The sequence below is a fragment of the Scyliorhinus torazame genome, chromosome 18 (assembly GCF_047496885.1).
Source record: "Scyliorhinus torazame isolate Kashiwa2021f chromosome 18, sScyTor2.1, whole genome shotgun sequence".
NCBI classification, from domain to species: Eukaryota; Metazoa; Chordata; class Chondrichthyes; order Carcharhiniformes; family Scyliorhinidae; genus Scyliorhinus; species Scyliorhinus torazame.
Genome location: NC_092724.1, coordinates 49,723,511 through 49,749,720, shown reverse-complemented (window position 1 = coordinate 49,749,720; position 26,210 = coordinate 49,723,511). Strand labels below are relative to the sequence as shown.

Here is a 26,210-nt window from a genome sequence, read left to right as displayed (position 1 = left end):
CGTGGACAAAAGAGCTGAACTCAAGAGGTGAGATCTGTGTGACTGCCCTTGACATCAAGGTAGCATTTGGTAGAGTGTGGCATCAAGGAGCTCCAGCAAAACTGGAGTCAATGGGAATCAAGGGGAAACCTGTCCACTGGTTGGAATCATGCCTAGCACAAAGGAATTTGGTTGTGGTTGTTGGAGCTCAGTCATCTCAGTCCTGGAACATCACTGCAGGAGTTCCTTATGGTAGTGTCCTCGGCCCAACCATCTTCAGCTGCTTGATCAATGACCTTTCTTCCAACATAAGGTCAGATTTGGAGATGTTTGCTGATGATTGCGCAATGTTCAGTACCATTTGCGACTCCTCACACTGAAGTAGCCCACGTGCAAATGCAGCAAGACCTGGACAATATCCAGGCTTGGGCTGACAAGTAGCTAGTAACATTTGCGCCACAGAAGTGCTAGGCAATGACCATCTCCAATAAAAGAGAATCAAGCCATCACCCCATGACATTCAATGGTATTACCATCGCTGAATCCCTCACTATCAACATCCTGGGGGTTACTATTGTCATGTGAGAGTACTTTTAAGACATGGATGTTTAAGCAATGTACCTTTAGGAAAACAGTGATGTCAGAGAGTGGGTGGGGCTGAGGTCAGGTCAGCCATTTTGCAATTTAGTTTTGCAGGTTTTTAGGTTCAGTTTTGAAAAGAGCTGGGTGTGTGTCTGTGTTTGCAGTGAGCTGGATCTCTCCCATGAAAGACTATCTCTGGATCATTTGGGTGATTTAAACTTATAATAGTGAAGCCTTTAACCTGATGTGATTTTGTTTAAAGGTGTTAAGTCTCTTGGAAGTTTGAAGGATCATTTTAAGGAAGTATTTACTGTTGCAATATTTTCTGAGTTATCTTTGAAGTAAGGGGTGTTATGAGATCCAATGTTTATTTAAGATGTTAAGTTGAGTTCATGGAATACACATTGTTTTGTGTTTAAAAACCCACGCGTCCTTAATTGTAACCTAGGGAACAAGCAGTGTGCTAGGAAAAGCAACAAATACATTAAAGGGAGAGGTTGGTTGAACTCCATGATACATTTTGGGGTTCTGAAAATGCCTCGCCCATAACAATAGGGGGCTCGAGGGGGATAAAAGAGAATGTCACACGTAGTACTTTACGGACAGAAACGAAACACAGACTATTAGATTTGGCAAGAACATTGCAGTTAACATGCTGACAAAATGCGAACAGATGAGGTAATTATGGCGGTGGTTAAGCATTTATAGTGCCTGAGATCGAGTTTGACTCATTGGAAATGGCAGAAATTCAGTTGCAAATTAAACAAATGGAACATGAGAAAGAATTAAAGCGGCTGGCATACGAGAGTGAGAGAGAGGAAAGAGAAAGAGAGAGGAAAAACAGAGAAAGAGAGAGAGAGGAAAAAGAAAGAGAAAGAGAGAGAGAGGAAAAAGAAAAGGAGAGAGAAGAAAGGAGAAAAGAAAGAATAGCCCTAGCAGAAGAAAAAGAAAGGGAGATACAGATCAGGGAAAAAGATAAAGAGAGGGAGTTTGAACTTCAGAAAATGACCATGAAACATGACAGTCAGTTAAAATTGGCAGACGTAAAGGGAAATGTACAGTTGGATGATAGTGATGAGGATAGTGAGAAAGAGTGTCATAGTCGAAGGCTTGGTGGGAATCTATTTAAATATGTCCAAGCATTGTCAAGGTTTGACGAGAAGGAAGTGGAAGCCTTTTTCATTTCATTTGAGAAGGTAGCTAAACAAATGAAATGGCCACAGGACATGTGGGTGTTACTGATTCAAACACAGCTGGTAGGTAGAGCTAGTGAAGTGTTTGCATCACTACCGGAGGAGGTATCTGGAACGTATGAGGAGGTGAAGAAATCCATCTTAAGTGCATATGAGCTAGTGCCTGAAGCTTACAGACAAAGGTTTAAAATTTAAGGAAAGAATTTGGTCAAACATACATGGAGTTTGAAAGGCTCAGAGTAATTTTGATAGGTGGATAAGGGCTTTGAAAATAGACCAAACATATGAAGCTCTCAGAGAAATTATACTTTTGGAGGAGTTTAAGAATTCAATTCCTGATGTAGTGAGAACTCATGTGGAAGAACAGAGGGTTAAAACTGCGAGATTAGCAGCGGAAATGGCAGATGATTATGAATTAGTTCATAAATCAAAGATTAGTTTTCGACATCAGGGAACAAGCCGTGTGCTAGGAAAAGCAACAAACACATTAAAGGGAGAGGTTGGTTGAACTCCATGATACATTTTAGGGTTCTGAAAACGCCTCGCCCATAACACTATTGACCACAAACTGAACTGGACTAGCCATATACATACTGTGGCTACAAGAGCTGGTCAGAAACTTGGAATCCTGCAGTGAGTAACTCCCCAAAGCCTGTCCACCATCTACAAGGCACAAGTCAGATGTGTGATAGAATTCTCCCCACTTGCCTGGATGAGTGCAGCTCCAACAACACTCGAGAAGCTTGATACTATCCAGGAAAAAGCAACCCGCTTGATTGGCACCCCTTCCACAAACATTCACTCCCTTCACCACCGCACAGCGGCAGCCATGTGTACCATCCACAAGATGCATTGCAGGAACTCACCATGGCTCCTTAGGCAACTCCTTCCAACCCACGACCACTGCCATCTAGAAGGACAAGGACAGCAGAAACATGGGAGCACCACCACTCGGAAGTTCCCCTCCAAGTCACCATCCTGACTTGGAAATATATCGCTGTTCCTTCACTTGCTGGGCCAAAACCCTGGAACTTCCTCCCTAATAGCACAGTGGGTATACACCACATGGACTGCAGCAGTTCAAGAAGGCAGCTCACCCACCACCTTCTCGAGGAAGATTAGGGATGGGCAACAAATGCTGGCCTAGCCAGCGAAGCCCACACCCGTAAAAATGAATTGAAAAAGATCTATGTCTTTAACTCTAGATTTGATTATCAGTTTTATTTAATTGTGAAAATATGCCATTACAAATTTCTTTGTCTCAATTCAGATATCAAAGAGTGTGGGATGGACAATCACATTTTGCCTAATTTAAATTTTCTGAAGAACTAGTTTCAGTAACCAGTTGACATTCGGGGACGGTGGAATATTCTTGCACTTCATTACACAGAACTCTATTCTGCAAGAATTTAGCAACTTTTTATTGTTCAGAAGGGTATTGTAATTTACTGCAACTTCATGGGCTGGTATTTGTACCATAATTGGCTTTTAATGCAGCTTCTACAAATGGCCCCTCTGAATATTTCACTTGAGAATGTGTCTGATGTGACTGATACCAATCAAGTGACATAGGCATCATGTCGAAAGTCTATATGTAATCCAGAGATATTAAGCCAATGTTTATCGAAGGCACTGTATTTAAAAGTACTACAGGCACACAAGACCTTGCTTTGCTTCACAGGAGGGCTAAGAGCTTGTGAATGGGAGCCAAACTTTGGGTTGCATGCAAGATAAAGTACCTGGGGAAACCTGAATTGTACCATCAACATCTTATTTCTCTTAACTGCTACTACGTAGCCCCTCACTAAACTCTCCACATCTCTCTTTTAAGATGTCTCTGACCAAGTTTATAGTCACCCATCTTGAATACCTCCTTTTACAGCTCAGTCAACTTTTGTCTGATTATGCTCCTGAGATGCACTTTGGGAATGTTTTATATTATTAAATGTTCTCTAAATGTAACTTGTTTATTTATACTGCTTTTCCAGAGTTGTTGCCTGGATGTATGTTTTCCTTGAAAATGAAGAGAATGAATAAGCAAGACTCTGGAGCTTTTATTTTCTATTTTGCTAAGATTTGGTAGCTGACCCCTTTTCTAATTCTTTTGTTTAGCCATCAAGTTCATCAGACAGTGAAGTTCCAGAAAATGAAGTAGTCCCAGGAAGTGGGGCAGAAGTGGAGAAAGAAGCGAGTGATGTGGGATCTGAGAAGGACAGCATTGAACAGAGTGGAATGAAGAGGAAGCCCCTACTTGCAAAGGTACATCCTTACAAGTGAGACTATTGACTGGTCTTTGTGCTTTTAAAGAAATTTTATCTTTTTAACAGCGATGCCTCTTTCTGTCCCTGCACCCTAGTTCCCCACATTATCTCCATCTCTCCTGGAGATGCTAATTCATGCTGAAATATAGTTGCATTGTAACTCTTGGTGCTAGCATGTGCCAGCTTGTCTCACTGGTAGCATGCTCGCCTGAGTTTGATGGTCAACGGGTTGATATGAACTTAGATACACCACGGTGACATTCCCATGCAATCCAAAGGGACTGGTGGTTTGTCTTTCGGGTGAGAGGTTAAACAAAGGACCCAGCTGCTTGTTCCGGTGGATATGAAAGATTTCACAACCCTTCTCAAAGAAGCGCAAGGAATTCTAATTAGGGCCTCAACCAACACCACTCTTAAAAAAGAAAGTAAATAATTAATCCACTACATCATTGAAATTTGTGGGGCCCTTGTGTGCAAATTGGTTGCTGCTTTTGTCTGCATAATCGTTTTAGAATATTTTAATGTTGATGAATCATTTGGGACATTCGGAAGATGTGGAAGGTCTCCCTCCCTCTCTCTCTGGGTCTCCCTCTCGCTCTCCTTTTCTTTCCTTCTCTCTCCATTATTTTTCTCTCACTCTCTCTTTCCTTCCCTTTTTTTTTTTCTTTCTCTTTCTCCCTCCCTTGCAGCTGCAGTGTATTCTTACTGACAACATCACATTATCAACAAAGAAATGCCATGACATGTTTCCTGCAGCACTAATCGAGGGATGTTCAAATACTTTTGCTATTATTTGTACTGGTACAAGCAGGTACCATTGTGGTCTTTGTTATTTACCTCTGTAAAATTGCATTGTTAATGGTGACCAATGGCTCTGTTGAATATTAATGCTGCTGTTGTCCTAGGTAATGTTGTACAATTTTAATTCTGTATTAATGCAATATAGGTGTAATGAAGTAATGGTTTTGGAGTATTAAATGATCGAATCCCTCAACAGCAATGTTGTAATCAAAACTGGTGAATTATCGTGATGCATTGGAACCTAATGAAACCCAATGGATATTATGAACTTGGACACGTGGTACTATTTTAGATGCTGCAACATTTCCCGAATTAAAATAGGATGGGCAGCACAGTAGCATTGTGGATAGCACAATTGCTTCACAGTTCCAGGGTCCCAGGTTCGGTTCCAGCTTGGGTCACTGTCTGTGCGGTGTCTGCACATCCTCCCCATGTGTGCGTGGGTTTCCTCCGGGTGCTCCTGTTTCCTCCCACAGTCCAAAGATGTGCAGGTTAGGTGGATTGGCCATGATAAATTGCCCTTCGTGTCCAAAATTGCCCTTAGTGTTGGGTGGGGTTACTGGGTTATGGGGATAGGATGGATGTGTTGACCTTGGGTAGGGCTCTTTCCAAGAGCTGGTGCAGACTCGATGGGCCGAATGGCCTCCTTCTGCGCTGTAAATTCTATGATATTTACATTAACAATCAATGAACATGGAGTTGGGTCAGGCAGTTTGGGCGGATGGGTTGCAGGGTCAGTTCTTTATGCCATGAAGAAACACTTGCTCCTCCTGGCCCACAAGCAGTGATGTAAAGGCACATGACTTCTGGATCGCTTCCCGATTGCCCCTCTTTACTTTCCCGTTTTCTGATCGAAAAGTCATCCGACAGAAGTTAACAGTAGGGTGGATTGGTCAACTGACTCATCCTGGCTCTGTTAAAACCAGAAATGGGTGAATTTGAAAATGCTACTGACGTCTTAATTTTCAAAATTGCTTCCAACACATCTCTCAACAGACAAAATAGACTGTCATCAACAATGAATGAAGACCATTCTTGCTAAGCCCAAGATGTTGTCAGCGCTGGGTCTTTTTGATTGACTGGCCTCATGTTTCCTCTTTGATTCACACACAGATGAAAATCTCACAGAAAATAAGCTACCTTGGCTTCAACAGCCAAGTTCATCAACATATTTTATGGCGACTGGTTTATGTTGTGTCAAAAATGTTGCACTTAATGTTATAAAAATCCTATAAATTAAATAAATGCTGTACAATCAAAACTCTAAATGCTCCCATGAGCTACCTTTGCCTCCCAACACAGATTATCTGTTACGACCTGATTGTGGATTCTTTTCAAAGTAAACAAAACCTATAGAAAAATCATCAAATTAATGCTACTGACTTAACTCAAAGAAAGCCACAATACCATAACTCTGCCTTTTCATTTAGCTGGGCAGAAAAAAAATGTCTGGTTTATCCGACGTGAATTTCGACAAATTTGATTACAATTTTAGCAGTGTTGACCCAGACTTTTTCAAATTAGGATTACCATCCTCCTATCAATATATTACATTGATGATGCAGTTGTCATTCCTTCTGCAAACAGACAGTAGGCACTTGATCTGTTTTCCAGATGTCTGAATTAGGATGCTCTATCCTAATTTGGGGCTTACAAATGTGCATTGTTTCCTCATCTTGGTATACCGTTGGCCCAATTTAGCCCTTTAACATTTTTTAAAGGGTTTGTTTATTGCTGTCAAAATTGAATCAGAAATGGGTATTAATTTTTTTAATTTATAAATTTAGAGTACCCAATTATTTTTTTTCCAATTAAGGGGCATTTAGCGTGGCCAATCCACTGACCCTGCACATCTTTGGGTTGTGGGGTTGAGACCCACGTAGACACGGAGAATGTGCATGCTCCACATGGACAGTGACCCGGGGCTGGGATCGAACCTGGGTCCTTGGCGCGTGAGGCAGCAGTGCTAACCACTGCGCCACCATGCCACCCCTAAAATAGGTATTAATAACAGAAATCAGTCTTGCGTGGAGTTCCATGGAATTACACTGTTGTTTTGTGGTATTTAATATAAGAAATCATTCATGCAAAGCAGAAGCTGAGTATTTCTGAAGGATTGGAGAAATTATTGGAAAGGTTACATATTGTAGCTCATATAAATAATATCCTCCAGTCTTATGTAGTTACTGAAGAAATTCAGTGTGAGAATATGTGAGACTGTTCATTTTGGAAAAAAGAATTAAAAGGCGGATTATTAGTTAAATGGAGAGAGACTGCAGAAAGCAGTAGCACAAAAGGATTTGGGGGTCCTTGTTCATGAAACGTAGAGAGCTAGCTTACAGGTGTCGAGGGTAATGGGGAAGGCAAATGGAATGCTGGCTTTTATTCCAAAGGGGCTGGCATATAAAAGTGAAGAGCTGTTGCTGAAACTGTATAAGGTACAAGTGAGGCTACATTTCGAATACTGTGTACAGTTTTGGTCCGCCTATTTAAGGAAAGATGTATTATAATTGGAAGGCAGTATCAAGGAAGTTTACTAGTATGATCCCGGGTATGGAGATACTGACATATGAGGAAAGGTTAAGCAGATTGGGTCTGTACTTATTGGAGTTCAGAAGAATGAGAAGTGATATGATTGCAACGTATACGCGAGTTAGACAGGGTAAATGTTATGGGGCTATTTCCACACATGGAAGAGTGGAGGACCAGAAGGCATAGTCACAGACTAAGGAGTTGCTCATTTAAGAAAGATATGAGGACGATTTTCTTCTCTCGGAGAGTGGTGAATCGTTGGAATTCTTTACCCCAGGATGCTGTGGAGGTCAAGTCCTTGCATATTTTCAGGGCTGAGATTGACAGGTTTTTAATCAGCAGGGGAATTGAAGGTTCTGGAGCTAAAACAGGCAAGTGGGATTAGTGAGTGTTAGATTAGCCATAGTTTTATTAAATGGTAAGAGTAGGCTCGAAGGGCTGAATGGCCTTTTCCTGTTCCTATTTCCTCTGGTCATATGATGGGAAACTAATGAAAGTGTGTCCGGAATAATTGTAGCATATTTATCTCTAATTCAAGTTAATCATAATTGCCTTTTTTTTAAAGCAATAAATCCCAACCCGCAGCAAACAAATGCTCATCAATGGAAAAAAATATATATTTGCTTTTTTGTAAATCTGTAGAAACCACCTCCAAAGCGAGCTCGTAAATCAAGTGAAGAAGAGGAAGAGGAAAGTGGTTCCAACTCGCTGGAGGAGAATTCTGAAGCAAGCTCTTCCGAATCTGAGAAAAATAGTGACCAAGTAAGTATAAACATTTAAATATTGATTCATCAAAGGGAAAATAATAAAAATGAGATTTTACCTTTTCATACTTGCGCACAATTTTTGGAGACCATAAGAACAGAAATTGGAATAGGCCATTCAGCTCTTTGAGCCCGTTCCACCATTCACTGAGATCATGATTGATCTATTTCAGCACCGTTTTCCCGCACTATCGCTTCCTGTTTTAATGCGTAGAAATCTATCGGTCTCCGTTTCGACAGTGCCAGACACATTAATTGACACTCCTCTCCCTCTGCTTCCCCTGCCCTGCGCCACCTCCCTCACCATTTCACTCTAAAGTAGAAAGCTCTCTTGATGGCTCGAGTGTTTATCCACTGAATAGTTAAGCTACACAGGCTAGAAAGGTCTCCGACTTGTCCCAGTTTGTGGTGAGCTAATTGCTGCTGTGAGATGATAATTGGTACCTTAAGTTAGTGAGGACGAATCTGTCCAGTCGAATGCACAGCAGCCAAGGATAATCCCCAGGGCAGTCACCATCGAAGATATTTGATTTCTCTCGCATTTGTCCCTTTAGGAATTCACGCTAGAAAAGAAAGTAGTTTCCAGAACACCTCGGCGAGGTCCTGCAGCTGGAAGGAAGAAAAAGGTAATTCGCATTTTCAACTTTGTGACTGAATTGCACTGTACTAATGTCTGGTTGTGACAGGGTAACGGAGTTCTCTTATGAAGATTGGAAAATGCCTGATTGATTAATGATCCAAAGGTGTAATATTTCTGTTATAATGAATCAATTCCAAATCCCAGTCCTGCCAAGTTTAAGTTCCTTTGTGTCACGGTAGCACTGTTGCTTCACAGCGCCAGGGACCTGAGTTAGATTCCCGGCTTGGGTCACTGTCTGCGCGGAGTCTGCACATTCTCCCTGTGTGGGCTTCCTCCGGGTGCTCCGGTTCCCTCCCATAAGTCCCGAAAGACGTGCTTGTTAGGTGAATTGGACATTCTGAATTCTCCCTCTGTGTACCCGAACAGGCGCCGGTGTGTGGGGTGACCACAGGATTTTCACAGTAATGTCATTGCAGTGTTAATGTAAGACTACTTGTGACACTAATAAAGATGACTATTATTATTATTAGAAAGGAATTTATTTATTTGTTATTTATCCACCTACATATCTACCAGTATATGAAAAGGCATTTTGCTTTTAGGGTGGAGCTTGAGTGGATTTCTGTTATGAGATTAAGAAAGTGTTATTAAGGGATAGGGTATTTTTACCTGCGTTACATATTATGTATTTGTATACCCAGATCCCGATGTTCCTCTAATTAGACCGCCTTGATTACTGATATTCAATTGTCAATGATATGCCCATTTTGCAAGTTTATTAATAGTTCCTTGTAATTTGTGCAGTCCTCCTCAGTTGACTATTCTTTTCAATCAGCCATCCACAAATTTAGAAATGCTGCCCTAACCTCCCATAGAGAAAATAGCTTCTGCATATTTGCTCTATTAAATATTTTTAACATTTTAAATACCTCTATCTGATCATCTGTCAATCTCCAATAAGGAGTAGTTATTGAGTTGCAAAAGGCAGGAAGTGTGGCCTCTCCAAGATCAGTGCATGGCCTCTTCAATTTAGACTTTGAACCAAAAGCAGCATTTCTAAATTTGTGGATGAATTTGTGGATTGAGAAGAATAGTCAACACTGAGGAGGACTGTACAAATTACAGGGAATCAAAATGGGCAGCACGGTAGCATTGTGGATAGCACAATTGCTTCACAGCTCCAGGGTCCCAGGTTCGATTCCGGCTTGGGTCACTGTCTGTGCGGAGTCTGCACATCCTCCCCGTGTGTGTGTGGGTTTCCTCCGGGTGCTCCGATTTCCTCCCACAGTCCAAAGATGTGCAGGTTAGGTGGATTGGCCATGATAAATTGCCCTTAGTATCCAAAATTGCCCTTAGTGTTGGGTGGGGTTACTGGGTTATGGGGATAGGGTGGAGGTGTGGACCTTGGGTAGGGTGCTCTTTCCAAGAGCCGGTGCAGACTCGATGGGCCGAATAGCCTCCTTCTGCACTGTAAATTCTATGAAAATGGGCGTATCATTGGCAATTGAATATCAACATAAGTGTGAAGAATTGCATTCTAGTAAGTAAAAATCGAGGTCACATATTTCTTGAAAGATAAGAATCAAGCGGGTTTGAGGAGCATCGGGATCAGGGTATACAAATTAGTAACGCAGGTCCATGAGGGCGTAATAAAACCAAGCTAAACACTAGGGTTCATTTTCTAAAGCGATAGAATGGAAACCTGGAGAAGATTTACTAAACTTGTGTTAAACCTTGAGTAGTATGTCCAGAAATGGACATCCTATAAAAAGGTTGTTGAGGAACTGGAGAGAGTGCAAATCTTATTTACACTCTCTCCAGTTCCAAAACTGAGGTTACACTTATTGGCAAAGATCGAACTGTGTCTCTTTTCCCATAAAAAGAGGAGGCCGAGGGCGGATATAGGTCTTTAAAATTATGAAAATGTTTGACTGAATAGACAGTGTTTCTGTTTGTAAGGAAGAGCTAAACTAGAGACTACCAATACAAATTAGCCACCAAGATGTGGAATGAGAATTTCAGAAGAAGCTTTAACCTACGGACACCAGCTCCAATACTTTAAGCCTATGTGTAAAGTTAAATGGCTGGTTTGTTTTTGGGAGACAGTGGCATCAATCAAAAATCTAGTTCATTCTTTGGGGACATTGGTTCAAATCGCATCTTGACAGCTGGTTTAATCTAAAGTCAATGAATTAGTAATTCTGGAATATAAAATGAGCACCAGTAATGGTGACCATGAAACTATTTTCATACAAGACAACTAGTTAGACTTCAGCTGGACTATTGTGTATAATTCTGGACACCACACTCGAGGAAGGATGTGAATACACTGAAGTGAGCGCAGAAGAGATTTACAAGAATGGTTCCAGGGAGAGAAACATCAGTTTTGATACATTGGAGAGATTGGGACTGTTCTCCTTGGAGAGAAAAAGGCTAAGAGGAGATTTGATAGAGATGTTCAGAATTATGACGGTACTGGAGAGAGTAGAAGGGGAGAAACTGTTCCTGCTTAGTCATGATGCTCATTTGGAGAGCCAGTGCAGACACTATGGGCAAATGACTTCCTTCTGCACTATAACAATTCTGTGATTCTTTCCCTCCAGTGATGAGGCTGAAACATGCTATGCAATACTGATGTTCTCTTGACCTTGATTTGAGCTTCAATCCCATATCCTGTCTATAACCAAGGCTTATCACTGCCACAATATTGTCTACCTGTACTCCTATCCCTTATTCTGCCTTTGTTACGCAGCTGTTTCACAATCCTGTGCTTACTTCCTCATCCATATCTTTTTATTAAAACAGTAAAAAAAATATACAAGGCCAAATGGTACAAACACTAATTTTGTGTTGGAGAAACAGGGCACCTTCCCCTCAGCACCAATGTACGGGGAGGGGGGTGGATACTCTGATTATTAAAACGGTTCACAACACATTTCTACAAAAAACAAATGGTACAAACACTAAACTTTGCGCTGGAGAGACCAGATACCCTCGCCTCTGTACCGACAGAAGGGAAAGGAGAGCGGGAGTGGGGAGAGCGTGGAAAGGAGGGTGGTGGGAGGGAGGGAGTCGGGGTGTTGGTGGAGGAGAGGGCCCAATAGGGCACTGCCTGAACTATCTACGGAGGCAGAAAAACAAAAGAACCTTCAATTATGATGTGACACTAAATTCTTGCTGACTTCAATTGTCACCCCATAACCAGTGCAACACTGTTTTTATTCTTTCATGGGATGTGGGTGTCGCTGGCAGAGTCAGCATTTGTTGCCCTTCCCTAATTGACCTTGAACTCTGCCTTTCTAGACCATTTCAGAGGACATTGCTGTGGATCTGGAGTCAAATCTAGGTAAAGATGGCAGATTTCTTTCACTAAAAGGCATTAGTGAACCAGATAGGTCTTTACGGCAATCACTGATAGTTTCATGGTCACCATTACTTTTTTTAAATAAACATTTTATTGAGGTATTTTTTGGTATTACAACAACACAATAAACAATGTACGTGAAACTATAAACATAGTCCAAAAGCCGTCTCCCTCCCTTACAGGTCACACCTTTATTAACCCCCTACTCTAAGCTAAACTAACCCCCCCTCCCCCCTTCTGCTGATGATTAATTTTCCGCGAAGAAGTCGACGAACGGTTGCCACCTCCGGGCGAACCCTAACATTGACCCTCTCAAGGCGAACTTGATTTTCTCCAAACAGAGAAAGCTAGCCATGTCCGATAGCCAGGTCTCCGATTTCGGGGGCTTTGAGTCCCTCCAAGCTAATAGTATCCATCTCCGGGCTACCGGGGAAGCAAAGGTCAGAACGTCTGCCTCTTTCTCCTCCTCGATTCCCGTGTCTTCCGACACCCTGAAAATCGCCACCTCTGGACTCAGCGCCACCCTTGTTTTTAACACAGTGGACATGACATCTGCAAACCCTGCCAAAATCCCCTAAGCTTCGGACATGCCCAGAACATGTGGACATGGTTCGCTGGTCCTCCCACACATTTTGCACACCTGTCTTCCACCCCAAAGAATCTGCTCACCCGGGCCACTGTCATGTGAGCCCGGTGAACGACCTTAAATTGTATTCGGCTGAGCCTGGCACATGTTGCGGACGCGTTGACTCTACTCAACGCTTCTGCCCATACACCATCCTCTATCTCTCCTCCCAGCTCCTCCTACCACTTGCGCTTCAGCTCCTCGGTCTGCGTCTCCTCCGACCCCATAAGATCCTTGTAAATGTCCGAGCCGCTCCCTTCTCCTACCCACCCTCTGGAAACTACCTTGTCCTGAATCCCCCTTAGCGGTAGGAGCGGGAAGGTTGACACCTGTTTATGTAGGAAGTCCCGCCTGCAGATACCTGAATTAGTTTCCCCTCGCCAACCCAAACTTCTCCTCCAGCGCCCTCGTACTCGGAAAACTCCCCTCTATAAACATATCCCCTCATCCTCTCAATCCACCATATCCAAACCCCCCACCCATACTTCCCGGGGGAAACCGACAATTATTACAGATTGGGGACCAGACCGATTCTCCCTTTGCTCCCACATGTCTCCTTCATTGCTCCCAGACTCTCAGGGCCACCACCACGGGGCTGGTGGAGTACCGTGCCGGTGGGAACGGCAGTTGCACAGTTACCAATGCCCCCAAACTGGTGTCCTTGCATGAAGCTGCCTCCATCCACTCCCATGCTGACCCCCCCCCCCCACCCACTTCCTGACCATGCCTATATTCGCCGCCCAGTAATAGTTACAAAAATTTGGCAGCGCCAGCCCACCCTCCCCCTCCGCTCAAGCATTACCTTCCTTACCCGCGGGATCTTGCCCGCCCAAACAAAGCCAGAGATCACTTTGTTGACCCGTTTAAAAAAGGACCGCGGAATAAAGATGGGGAGATATTGAAACACGAACAGGAATCTCGGGAGGACCGTCATCTTCACAGTCTGCACCCTCCCAGCTAATGACAACGGGAGCGCGTCCCATCTCCGAAAATCGTCCTTCATTTGGTCTACTCCCCCGGGCCAGATTTAATTTATGCAGCCGGTCCCATTCCCGCGCCACCTGAATGCCTAGGTACCTAAAGCTACCCCCTACTAATCTAAACGGCAGCTCCCCCAATCGCCTTTCCTGTCCTCTCGCCTGGACTGCAAACATCTCCCTTTTCCCCATATTTAGCTTGTACCCCGAAAACCGGCCAAATTCCCCGAGAATCCTCATGATTTCTTCCATCCCCTCTAATGGGTCCGATACATACAGAAGCAGGTCATCTGCACAGAGCGAGACTCTGTGCTCGACCACCCCTCTCGGACCAGCCCCTTGAGGCTCTCCGAGCAATTGCCAACGGCTCTATACCAAGCACGAACAACAGTGGGGAGAGGGGGTATCCATGTCTCGTCCCCCGGTGCAGTCTAAAATAGTCCGATGTTGTCCTATTCGTTGGTACACTTGCCGCAGGAGCCTGATACAGCAACCTGACCCAGTCAATAAAGCCCCGCCCAAATCCGAATCGTCCCAGCACCTCCCACAGATAATCCCATTCTACCCGATCAAAAGCCTTTTCTGCATCCATTGCGATCACTACCTCCACCTCCCTACCTTCTGGGGGCATCATGATCACATTTAACAACCTTCTTACTTTGGCCACCAACTGCCTACCCTTAACAAACCCCATCTGGTCCTCCTCAATAATGTCCGGAACACAATCCTCAATCCTGGAGGACAAAATCCCATCCCCCAGCAGCTTCTCAAGCATATCTGCGATGTATGCCCCAGCGTCCGCTCCTTCGGACCCCTCCGGGAGCCCAACGATTCTCAAGTTCTGCCGGCGGGACCTATTCTTGCTGAAATTTCCCCTGTGTCGTTGACCTGCAGGTAGTTCCGAATACATTTCCTCAGCCGCTCGCACACCCCTTCGTCAACCAAAAGTCCCACATCTAACCTCCAGTGCGGGCGCTGGTTACTGTCTTTACTAACCTGCAGGTCAACCCAGTGCGGAGCATGGTCTGAGATTGTGATCGCCGACTATCCCGTGTCCACCACCCCTGCCAGTAAGGCCCTGCTCAAAATGAAGAAATCGATCCAGGAATACACTTTATGCACGTGTGAGTAGAAGGAGAACTCCTTCACCCTTGGCTGCCCAAATCTCTCTGGATCTCTCCCCCCCCCCCCCCCCCCCCCCCCCCCCCCCCCCCCCCATCTGCTCCATGAACCCTTTTAGTTCCTTTGCCATTGCTGCCCGTTTTCGAGCTTGACCGGTCCAAGCCAGGGTCAATAACTGTGTTGAAGTCCCCTCCCATGACCAACCTGTGCGAGTCCAGGTCCGGTATCTTCCCCAGCATCCTCTTTATAAACTCCACATCATCCCAATTTGGCGCATACACATTTACTAATACCACCTGCACCCCCTTCAGTTTCCCACTGACCATAATGTACCACATCCGAAACTATTCTACCCGCCTCAAACACCACCCGCTTATTGATCAGGATCGCGACCCCTCTAGTCTTTGAATCCAGTCCTGAGTGGAATACCTGACTGAAATGAAATGAAATGAAATAAAAATCGCTTATTGTCACAAGTAGGCTTCAAATGAAGCTACTGTGAAAAGCCCCTAGTCGCCACATTCCGGCGCCTGATCGGGGAGGCTGTTACGAGAATTGAACCATGCTGCTGGCCTGCCTTGACCCAGCCTTTCCACAATCTGATCTGGTCAGTTACTCTAAGGTGCGTCTCCTGCAACATTACCATGTCCACCTTCAGTCCCCTAAGATGCACAAACACAGTGCTCTCTTGACCGATCCATTTAACCCTCGAACATTCCAGGAGATTAGCCTAGTTGGGGGGCTCATTGCCCCCCCCTCCTCCCCCCCCTGATCAGCCATCCCCTTTTTTGGGCCTGCCTCCAGCCCATGATCCACGCCTCCACCGGCCCGCCCCCAGGCAGCTTCCACCCCCAACCTCCTCTCTGTCCCTTGGCCCGAGTCCCTCCCTCGTCAGCAGAACATCCACCCCCCCCCCCCCCCCCACCCCACCGAGTAACAACACTCTGTGACCCAACCCCTTTGTTATACCAAACATATGCACACACCCCCCACTGCGCTCCCGTGAGCTAGCCCGCCCAGCTAGCTTGGTGGCCCCCATCACTGGTGCCGGATAGTCTCCCACCTATTGTTCCCCCCTGCTCGCACAAACATACTCCCACATCAAACAATCCCCACACAATTGCCCAACAGAAAAACACCAAAATCTAAACAAGCACACCTCCATCCCCCAACAGTGCAAATGAGAACCTTCACTCACTCAGCTCTGCCACCCAAATCAATACAGAAGGCATCACCAACAGCTTCCACAAAACAAAAAATGAGAAACTTTTTTTTAAAGAACAGAGAGACAAAAAGAAAAAAAACACATGCATGTTGCAGCAAAGTTCAAAAGTTCTCAGTCCAGCACCAGTCCTTTCCTTTTCACGAAGTCCGGTGCGTCCTCAGGCGACTCGAAATAAAAGTGCTGTTCCTCAGACGTGACCCAGAGACGGGCCGGATACAACAGTCCTAACTTCACTTTTCTCTTAAAAAGGATCGACCTAATCTGGTTGAAGAATGCTCTTCTCCTGGCCACCTCCACACTCGGGTCTTGGTAGACCCGCACGATACTATTGTCCCACTTACAGCTCCGTGCCTGTTTGGCCCACTGTAGAATGCGCTCCTTATCCAAATACCTGTGGAATCTCACCACCATTGTCCTCGGGGGGGGCGGGGGGGGGGGGGGTCTCCCGTTCGCGGCTTCCTCGCAAGTGCTCTGTGAGCTCTGTCCACCAAGTAGGGCCGGGACAATGCCCCATCCCCCCAGCAGCTTCTCAAACATATTTGCAATGTATGCCCCAGCGTCTGCTCCTTCGGACCCCTCCGGGAGCCCAACAATTCTCAAGTTCTGCCGGTGGGACCTATTCTCTAGGTCCTCCACCTTCTCCAGGAGTTTCTTCTGCTGGTCTCTCCGCATCCCCACCTCCACTGCAGTTTGATGTTCCTCTTGCTCAGCCAGCACCTTCTCCACCTTCTGGATCGCCCGATCTTGGGCGTCCAATCTAAGCTCCAGCTGCTCAATCAACTCTTTTTTCAGGTCCAAGCAGTCCCGTTTCTGCTTAGCAAAGCCTTCCTGAATAACTTGCATCAGCTGCTCTGTTGACCGCTGGGTCGACAAACCAGAGGTCCGGTCCTCCGCCATGCTGTCTCCCGCTGCAGCTTCAACCCAAGCCTTCTCTGTCTTTCTGTTTCTGCCTTTACGAGCACTTCTAGTCCTTCTCTCCATGCACCGATGTGGGAATTCAGTGAACAATTGCCTCTGTCTTCAGTTTTACAGTTCAAGTCTGGTAGAAAATTGGAGGAAAAGGTCCAAAAGTCCAACCCGAGCGGGAGCCACCAAATGTGCGACTTACTCCTTCATAGCCATCACCGGAAGTCCTCATGGTCACCATTACTGAGACGAGCTTTCATTTCCAGATTGAAAAAACAAATGATTTAATTGTTTTGTTTTAATTTAGAGTACCCAATGAATTTTTTGGCCAATCCACCTACCAGGCACATCCGTGCGAAACCCATGCAAACACGGGGAGTATGTACAAACTCCACACGGACAGTGACCCAGGGCCGGGATCGAACCTGGGACCTCGGTGTTGTGAAGCTGTAGTGCTAACCACTGTGCCACCGGGCTGCCCCGATTTCAATATTTTATTAATTTAAATTCCACCAGCTACGGTGGTGGAATTTGAACCTGTGGCCCCAGAACACCGGCCTGGACCTTTGGATTACTAGTCCAGTGACGTTACCACTACGTCACTATCTTTCATAAACTTGATCCCCAATTTTTCTGAACCATCTCTGACTCTTGTTTTTCTCTCTCGCTCTGAACCCATTCCCTTCAGCTACCTCATTGGTGGCAGTGCCTTCACTATGTTGGCTCAACCTTTTTAAAACTTGCTTCCTAAACCTCTTTGCATGACTTCCCTCCATGCCTTTAAAAATTTCCTCAAAACATTTATTTTCATTTGGCTCTCGGTGTAAAGCATTTTGGGACATCTTATTAGTTAAAAGTGCTAAATGCAAATGTCATTTATTGTTGAGTGATTTGCAAGCAACTGTCTAATTTTTGGATGAAGCCAACCACTCAGATTTTGTGCAGTTTGACTCCAACCCCACCCCTCCCACAAGATGAATAGGAAAACTATTCATTTGTTTTCTATGTAAACCTTTTCTAGAAGTCTGATTCTGAAAAGGAGGAGGAAGAAGATGAGAAGCAGGATGATGATGATGATGATGATGATGACGACGATCAGGAGGAGGGCGGGGAGGCGGAGGAGGAGAAGGAACAACAGAAGAAGCAGGAACAAGCTAACGAGGAAGAGGATGATGATGAAGAATATAAAAAAGAATCTGACTCTGATGACTCTATAAAGAAACCTGCCAGGGGCAGGAAACCAGGTATAACAATGAGGGTCAATAATTTCTGGAACTCAGCATTTCTTTTCATAACCCCTGGTCGTGTCCAAATATTGGATAGTGGACTAGTTTGTTATTAGTTTAATTATTTACACACTTACAATTAAACATTAATCAATTTGCAATCTGTCACTGCCATTATTAGCATTTGTAATCTATCTCTCCTGTGATGGATTAATTAAACAAAATAATTATGTTGTTTGCTATTTTGAGGCCTACAATATCTAACTTTCTGAAGATATAATGTGGTTAGTTTATTATATTGAAAATACAGAGCTTTGTACAGCCAACAAATAAATTGTGAATATCAGATTAACTACAGGCCCACGTTAGACAGAACCTCATCCATTTTTTTTCTTTCTATTCAGCAATTCAGAAGAAGACTCCAAAACCACGAGGGAGGAAGCCAAAGATTGAAAGGTTACCATCTGTCTCCAGCAGCCTCAGGTTAGTAAAATTGTCAAAACTATTTGGTTTTGAAAATAGACCAAACTGGATTTACAAAGTTACTGGAACAGAATGAAGTATATGTTGGTATGTTAAAGGAAAAAAGAATTTGGAAATCGTCTAGAATTGTCCACGTAAAGTCGAAGTTTGGTTATTACTGCCTTGTAGATTACCTTGATATGAGCAGAATAATAAATTTTTAAAAATCACTGACTTGTGTTAAAGAACACAAGTTTATTAGTAAATCCAAGAATTGGTATAACCCCACCTGTAGTTGCAACAATTTAAAATACAGCTTCTCTGCTTGGCCCATTGCACCTGTACTAGTTGTTTAGAAATTCCATGTGAAATGACGTATGTGAAATGACAAATGTGAAATGACGTATGTGAAATGACGTATGTGAAATGACGTATGTATCTTTAATTTAGTATTTAATTTTTAGCAGTGACAGTGATAGCGATGCTGAAAGCAAGATCAGCGACTGGAAAAAACGGGATGAGGAACGAAAGAGAGAGATAGAGGAAAGAAGGAGGAAACAGCAGGAAGAAGAGCTGAAGAAGTTGAGAGAAAAGGAAAGGGAGGAGGAGGAGGAAGAAAGGAGGAAACGGAAAGAAGAGAAAGAAAAAGAGGAGAAACAGGACAAAATACTTGATGAAGTAGATGACATAAAGAAGAAAGATTCATCAAAGAAGACAAAAAAAAATAGGACTAAATTGAAATATGCCTCTGATTCTGACTCAGAGGTGGAAAAAGAGGTGACTGCTTTCTCATATATATTCATTATTTGTTGAATTTAAAATGTTTATTTTTTTCATTCAAATGTTCATGCTAACATTGTTGAAGGCACAGACTCATTTTGGGTTGCCGTTTTATGGCCATTAGCCGCCAACTGATACTCATCCAAGTTGCTGTACTTAATGTGTGTGTCCACACTGTGAATGGTGGCAAGCTATTTGACTGGATAATAATAATAATGATGGGAGCTGTTACTTTGTACATTGTGTGAGCAAAATGTCTATATTTACCTCTATTGAAACATAGGAGCAGGCCATTTAGTACCTTGAGCCTGATCAGCCACATAACAAGATAATTTTTGTAGGACATCACTAGGTCACATTCTGCCAATTAAGTATTTGCCCATTATCCCTACACTTTCTCCTGTCACTTGGCCAATTTCCTAGCCAGGTGTCTTCAATTTCATGAGCTTCGACTTTAGCTAACAGTCTCTTAAGAGGGAGTTTGTGAAATACCTTCTGCAAGTCCATATGAAAAACATCATCGATATTTAGATTCCACAATTTGGGTTTCCCATGAACTGTATTGTTTCTCAGTTCAAATAATATTTCATAAACGGCACTGATCACAGCAAAGCACACCACACGACAAAATTAGCTAGTTCATCAAAGATAAAATGAGATACAGAGATGCATCAACTAATACATATGCGATAACTTGAGACAACTATAAGGTTTGACTTTGAGAATTATAATAGACAGCTGGTTACCTGTGGAACATGCTAAGCTGTTGAGTTTTGATGCATAGATGCATTCAGGGAGACGCATGAAACGAATAGAAGTATATTATTAATCAGTCTTTTGGATTATGTCGCCCAGTGAAAAGAACTAGCCCAACTCCAACTTGGTGGAGCAGTTTCACTCCAGCTGCCAGTTTGAGACTGCTAGCTTTGGCTTTTGTTTTGGTCGTTCTCTGTTTACATTGCCTAGTTGAAACATAAATTCTGCTGCTCAGGTGAGAGAACTGTGTTTTTGTAAATGTATGTATGCATTTAAATTTTGAATGTTTAACTGGTGTGCGAGCCACTGTCTCCACTCCCTAAATATTTAAGTTCATTGCATGCAAGTTGACGAACTGTTGATTGTTTTTACCTGGTTGTGTTGACTGTGCACCCTGGATGAGGAAGTCTTCCACTGCCTCTGCCTCACACTGTACAAAGGACATGGGTCCACTTTAATTAGATTCATTTACACTGCAAACTGCCTGAATTGATGCTAAAGTTGTTTTATAAATACTGCCTAAGATGACTTGGTTATGAATATACATTTATATTGGTTACGGAGTACACCTGGAGAGAAGAGAGGGAGTTGCTGCTTTGGTAGAACAAGATTTTTGTTTGCTTTCGTCAAGTTGGTCAGCAGAACACCTCTTCGTACCAGAAAAATCGAACTCTACTTCTGGAAGGTTAAGATATATGAAAATAGGGCAGCACGGTGGCACAGTGGTTAGCATTGCTACCTATGGCGCTGAGGACCCGGGTTCGAATCCCGGCCCTGGGTCACTGTCCGTGTGGAGTTTGCACGTTCTCCCCATGTCTGCGTGGGTTTCACCCCCACCACCCAAAGATGTGCAACTTAGGTGGAAAAAATAATTGGCTACTCTAAATCTTTTTTAAAAAGATATATGAAAATCAGAAAAATTTAGGAAAAACAGGATACATTAAGTGGGCGGTTATTGTTAAACAAAAGTAAATAAGTATCATTTTATCATTTGCAGGTGAAGAAAAAGTCTAAGAAATCACCCCCCGAGCCCACAAATAAGCAGAATCAACAGGAAAAAGAAAAAGAACAAAAAGAAAGAAAACGTAAGCTGGAAGAACGCAAGATGGAAGAACGTCACAAAGAAAGGTGAGTTGTTTTGTTTTGTACTTCTGCAACTAAAACAAGTCAGCCGTCAGCACTTTTTGTTTATCCAGTGGTGTATCAAAAGTGATCAAATCTATTAAACATTCAATTTCTCAGTAAATCATGCCTTCCTGTTTTTTGGAGAAAGCCATCCATGACTGATCTCAGACAAGCAATTGGATAATTACCTGGACTAAGGAAGCAAAATCAGCCAAAGTTCTCACAGCAGTCATAACCCAGTGCACTTGCAGTGCCTCAGCTAAAAATAGTATTCGACTTGTAGGTAACGTTCTTGACTAAGAATCCGCTAATCTTCCAAAACAATAGCTGTCAGAGGGCTACCGGTGCCATGGAACCACAGCCTGTAAAAAGTTCCTGAGATTTTTTAATCACGACCCAATCTTCGGTTGGACGAAAAGATGGTATGACTCACGGCGCCGAGGTCCCAGGTTCAATCCCGGCTCTGGGTCACTGTCCGTGTGGAGTTTGCACATTCTCCCCGTGTCTGAGTGGGTTTCGCCCCCACAACCCAAAGATGTGCAGGGTAGGTGGATTGGCCACGCTAAATTGCCCCTTAATTGGAAAAAATGAATTGGGTACTCTAATTTTTTTTTTTTTTTAAAGATGGCATGACTATATTATAAAGAATCATAAGGTAGCACCCCTGGTCAATAATTATCCCTCAACCAACACTTTAAAAGTAGACGGCAATTTGGTCATGATCACATTTATGACGATAGGGGTGTTGCTAACTTTTGCTTTAGTTTAATTGCTCTGTTCTATCACCTTTGCGAGTCGCCAGGTATCTTTCAGATACCGCCACGTGGTTCAAGTCCGAGTAATGATCAATAATCCAATACACCGCTTAGTAAGAGTTAAATCAAAGCACATTTATTATATACAGTAATCAATACTCATGCATAAATTCTACATCTAAGCTACTTCCTACAATTAACAGGCCAATACTTAACTTGGAAATGGCCCACCAGGTCAGGGAAACAAATGGCCTTTCGTTCGGGTTCTGAGCCTGCGGGATTCGAAGCTGGTACAGATTGATAGCTAGGAGCGCCTATCTCGTTGCGAGCATTGAAGTAAGACTTACGGGATGTTTTGCGATGGCTGGACCGGTCACTCAACGGTTGGTCTGCGTTGCTGAGTGACCCGGTCAGAAGACGAAGAAGGGTGCGGCAGGGGCAAGCAGAAGGGCCGATTTGAACTTGGACTCTATTCTTATAGTCCCCAGGGGCTTCCCGCCTTTCGGGGCGGACCCTGTACCTGGTTCCAAGTGATTGGACTTTGTCCCAATCACTTGGTTCGATATTCTCCAATGCTGGAGTGATTCCTTGATCGATGGGCTGTCTTGAGGTGGTCGTTCACCTTTCTTTGTGTAGGCTTCTGCTGGCGCCGCCGAGTCTGGGTTGGCTTTGTGTGTCTAATTGTCACATTGTTCCCGGGGATTGCTCATTAGTATGCAGATGGCTGCTGTATTGTTGTGCTGATGGTTACTGGTATTGATCTTGTCTGGCCTTCCCAGAGGTGAATACACAGTCTACCTGCAGCTGCTTGTTTTAGTCCTGTTGGCTGATTTTCCCATCAGCTTTTGCCGTTCGCCATTTTAAATCGGGGGTTAGCCATCCTAAATCGGGAGTTAGCCATTTTAACTGGCTACAGGGGAGGACTCCCGTTGGTGGCATGTAGGTGGAAGTCGCACCTTGGGTGGCCCCTGCTTGAGGCTCTGACTTTTGGAGTTTAATGCCTGGTTCCAGGAGCAGTTTTTGGATAAGCTGGTGCAAGTAGACCTAAGGAAGGAGGGGAATGTCGAAGACCCAGAAAAAAGCTGCTGAGAAGAAGGGGGTGAGTGAACGTTCACTGTTGAGCGAGCGGGTCAGCCCGGCTGCAGGAAAGATCGCAGAAACTGGGTCGCTGGCTGGAGCCGCGTCCTTCACAGTCGAGACTTTGACTGAGGTGATTTGATACAAGAGCCGAGGATGGACAGGTCACAGCCATGCTTGTGGCTGGGCTCATGGGAGAGATGAGAGGAGTGGACCCGTGAAGCTTCCTGCACCCGAGGGAATGGGAGAGTTCGTTTTTCTCCCCGTTACATTAAGTGTATGCGAGAATAGACTTTTTCATGGTGGGCAAGGAGTTATAGGCCGGGGCCAAAGGGTCGGAGTATTCAGCGATATTTATTTTGGACCATGCGCCGCATTGGGTGGATGTGGTTCTGGAGAGGTGGGTGGCCCAGAAACCCAGGGTGGAGAATGGATGTGGGGTTGTTGATGGACCGGAGTTTTTGCAATAAGATAGGGAAGGTGATCGAGGAATATGTGGGGTTTAACTGCACTGGGGAAGTTTCGCAATCGGTGGTTTGGGAGGCTCTGAAAGCAGTAGTGAGGGGCGAGATGATCTTGTTTCAGGCTAAGGTGGACAAGAAAGAGAGGGAGGAGCACCAAAAATTGACAGAGTAGATGCTGGAGGTGGACAGGAGATACGTGGGGGACACGGGTCCTGCCCTTTTGGCCAGGAGGAAGGAAGTTCAGGCAAAGTTTGATCGGTTGTCCACAGGGAAAGCGGTACGCCAATTAAGAAGGGTGAGGGAGGCAGTTTATGAATATGGGCAGAAGGCGGGCGTATGTTGGCTGGCCAGCTCTGGAGGGAGGCGAAGGTGAGGGTGATCGTCCAGGTACAAGATAAGACGGATAAGCTAGTGATGGCCCTCTGAGCATATCAATGAAGTCTTTGAGGAATTTTTTTTTTCAATAAATATTTTATTAAAGTTTTTCCAATGAGCGTTTTTACATAACAAAAATAGAAATACAGATAGTAATAAAAAATAACAATAAACATAGCCCAAGCTTACAATGAAACTACTTACACAACAGAATTTAAAAAATTTTTTAAACAGAACAAGGTGGGTTTTGTCTCCATGCTCAACTCACATATCAACAGTACCCCCCCTCCCCCCAGGATGCTGTTGCTGCTGACACTTACTGCTCCCCTAGAAAGTCAAGGAAAGGTTGCCACTGCCGTGAGAACCCCATCAAGGGCCCTCTCAAGGCGAACTTTATTCGCTCCAGGCTGAGGAACCCCGCCATGTCACTAACCCAGATCTCCACGCTCGGGGGTTTCGAGTCCCTCCACATTAACAGAATCTGTCTCCGGGCTACCAGGGAGGCAAAGGCCAGTACCTCGCCCTCTTTCGCTTCCTGCACTCCCGGATCCTCCACCATCCCAAATATCGCTACCCCTGGGCTCGCCTTCATCCGAGCGTCCAAAATCCTAGACATCACCCTTGCAAACCCCTGCCAGAATCCTTTAAGCGTCGGGCATGCCCAAAACATATGGGCATGATTCGCCGGACACCCCGCACACCTCAGGCGGATCCTCCACCCCAAAAAACCTACTTATTCTTGCCGCTGTTATATGCGCCCGATGCACTACCTTAAACTGGATTAATCCGAGCCTGGCACATGATGAGGAGGAGTTCACCCTGCCCAGGGCATCGGCCCACAGGCCCTCATCCAGCTCCTCGCCCTGCTCCTCCTCCCACTTATCCTTCAACTCCCCCACTGAGGCTTCCTCTACCTCCTGCAGCTCCTGATATATGTCCGACACCTTCCCCTCCCCTACCCAGACGCCAGACACCACCCTATCCTGGATCCTACGTGGGGGCAGCCGCGGGAATGTACCCACCTGTTTTCTAAGGAAGTCCCGAACCTGAAGGTACCTGAACGCATTCCCCGGGGATAGGCTGAACCTCTCCTCCAGCACCTGCATGCTGGGGAAAACCCCGTCTATAAACAGGCCCTCCCCCATCCTCCTAATACCTGCCCTGTACCAGCCTTGGTACCCCCCATCCAACCTACCCAGAGCAAATCTGTGGTTATTCCGTATCGGGGTCCATACCGAGGCCCCCTCCTCTCCCCTGTGTCTCCTCCACTGCCCCCAGATCCTCAGTGCCGCCGTCACCACTGGACTAGTGGTGTATCGCGCCGGCGGGAACGGCAGCGGAGCCGTAACAAGGTTACCATAGACTGGTGCCTCTACACGCCGCTGTCCCCACGCCGCCCCCTCCTCCATCATCCATTTCCTGATCATGGCCACATTGGCCGCCCAGTAATAACTGCAGAAGTTCGGCAGAGCCACGTTCAGGAGCGATATCGGCCTGTAGGACCCACACTGAAGCAGATCCTTCTCCTTCAGGATAAGCGAGATCAATGCCTGCGACATGAAGGTTCCCAGGAGTGGGCTTAGCAGCTCCGAGAACGTCTTATAAAATTCTATGGGGAAGCCGTCCGGACCCTGGGCCTTGCCCGTCTGCATGCCTGCCAGCCCCCTGACTACCTCTTCCAACTCAATCGGGGCCCCAGTCCCTCCACCCGCTCTGCTTCCACCCTTGGGAACCTCAACCGGTCCATGAACCGCCTCATCCCTTCCCCCTCCCCGGGGGGTTCCGACTCATATAACCTCCCGTAGAACTCCCTGAAGACTTCATTAACCCTCTCTGGGCTCAGCACCATGTTGCCGTCCCTATCCCGCACTCCCCCAATCTCTCTGGCAGCCTCCCTCCTGCGCAGCTGGTGCACCAGCATCTTACTCGCCTTCTCCCCATACTCGTACACTGTCCCCTTCGCTTTCCTCAGCTGCGGCTCCACCTTCCCCGTGGACAGCAAGTCAAGCTCCGCCTGTAATTTCCGGCGTTCGTTCAACAGCCCCCCCATCTGGGGCCTCCGCGTACCTCCTATCTACCCTGAGTATCTCTCCCACCAGTCTCTCCCTCTCCGCCCTCTCCTTCTCTCTATGGGACCTAGTGGAGATTAACTCTCCCCTAATGACCGCCTTCAGAGCCTCCAAAACCATTGCCACCGTCACCTCTCCTGTGTCATTCGCTCCCACATAGTTCTCAATACTCCTTATCCGCCCGCACACCTCTTTGTCTGCCAGCAGCCC

The 26,210-nt window shown here is 45.2% G+C and overlaps 1 protein-coding gene and 1 long non-coding RNA gene across 2 annotated transcripts in view; one reads left to right on the top strand and one right to left on the bottom strand.

The window, feature by feature from the left end:
- Positions 1 to 8,732, bottom strand: part of LOC140395199 (uncharacterized) — a 52,355-nt gene extending 43,623 nt beyond the window's left edge. Inside the window, exon 1 of the long non-coding RNA XR_011936125.1 lies at positions 8,557 to 8,732. This is a non-coding gene — a long non-coding RNA (uncharacterized lncRNA). The remainder of the gene's footprint in view (positions 1 to 8,556) is intronic.
- The window catches only part of hdgfl2 (HDGF like 2), a 109,021-nt gene that overhangs the window by 44,600 nt on the left and 38,211 nt on the right, over positions 1 to 26,210 (top strand). Inside the window, exons 4-10 of the mRNA XM_072482728.1 lie at positions 3,867 to 4,013; positions 7,991 to 8,110; positions 8,667 to 8,738; positions 17,933 to 18,155; positions 18,542 to 18,620; positions 19,064 to 19,376; positions 21,133 to 21,263. Of these exons, the coding sequence (XP_072338829.1) occupies positions 3,867 to 4,013; positions 7,991 to 8,110; positions 8,667 to 8,738; positions 17,933 to 18,155; positions 18,542 to 18,620; positions 19,064 to 19,376; positions 21,133 to 21,263 (1,085 nt within the window). The remainder of the gene's footprint in view (positions 1 to 3,866; positions 4,014 to 7,990; positions 8,111 to 8,666; positions 8,739 to 17,932; positions 18,156 to 18,541; positions 18,621 to 19,063; positions 19,377 to 21,132; positions 21,264 to 26,210) is intronic.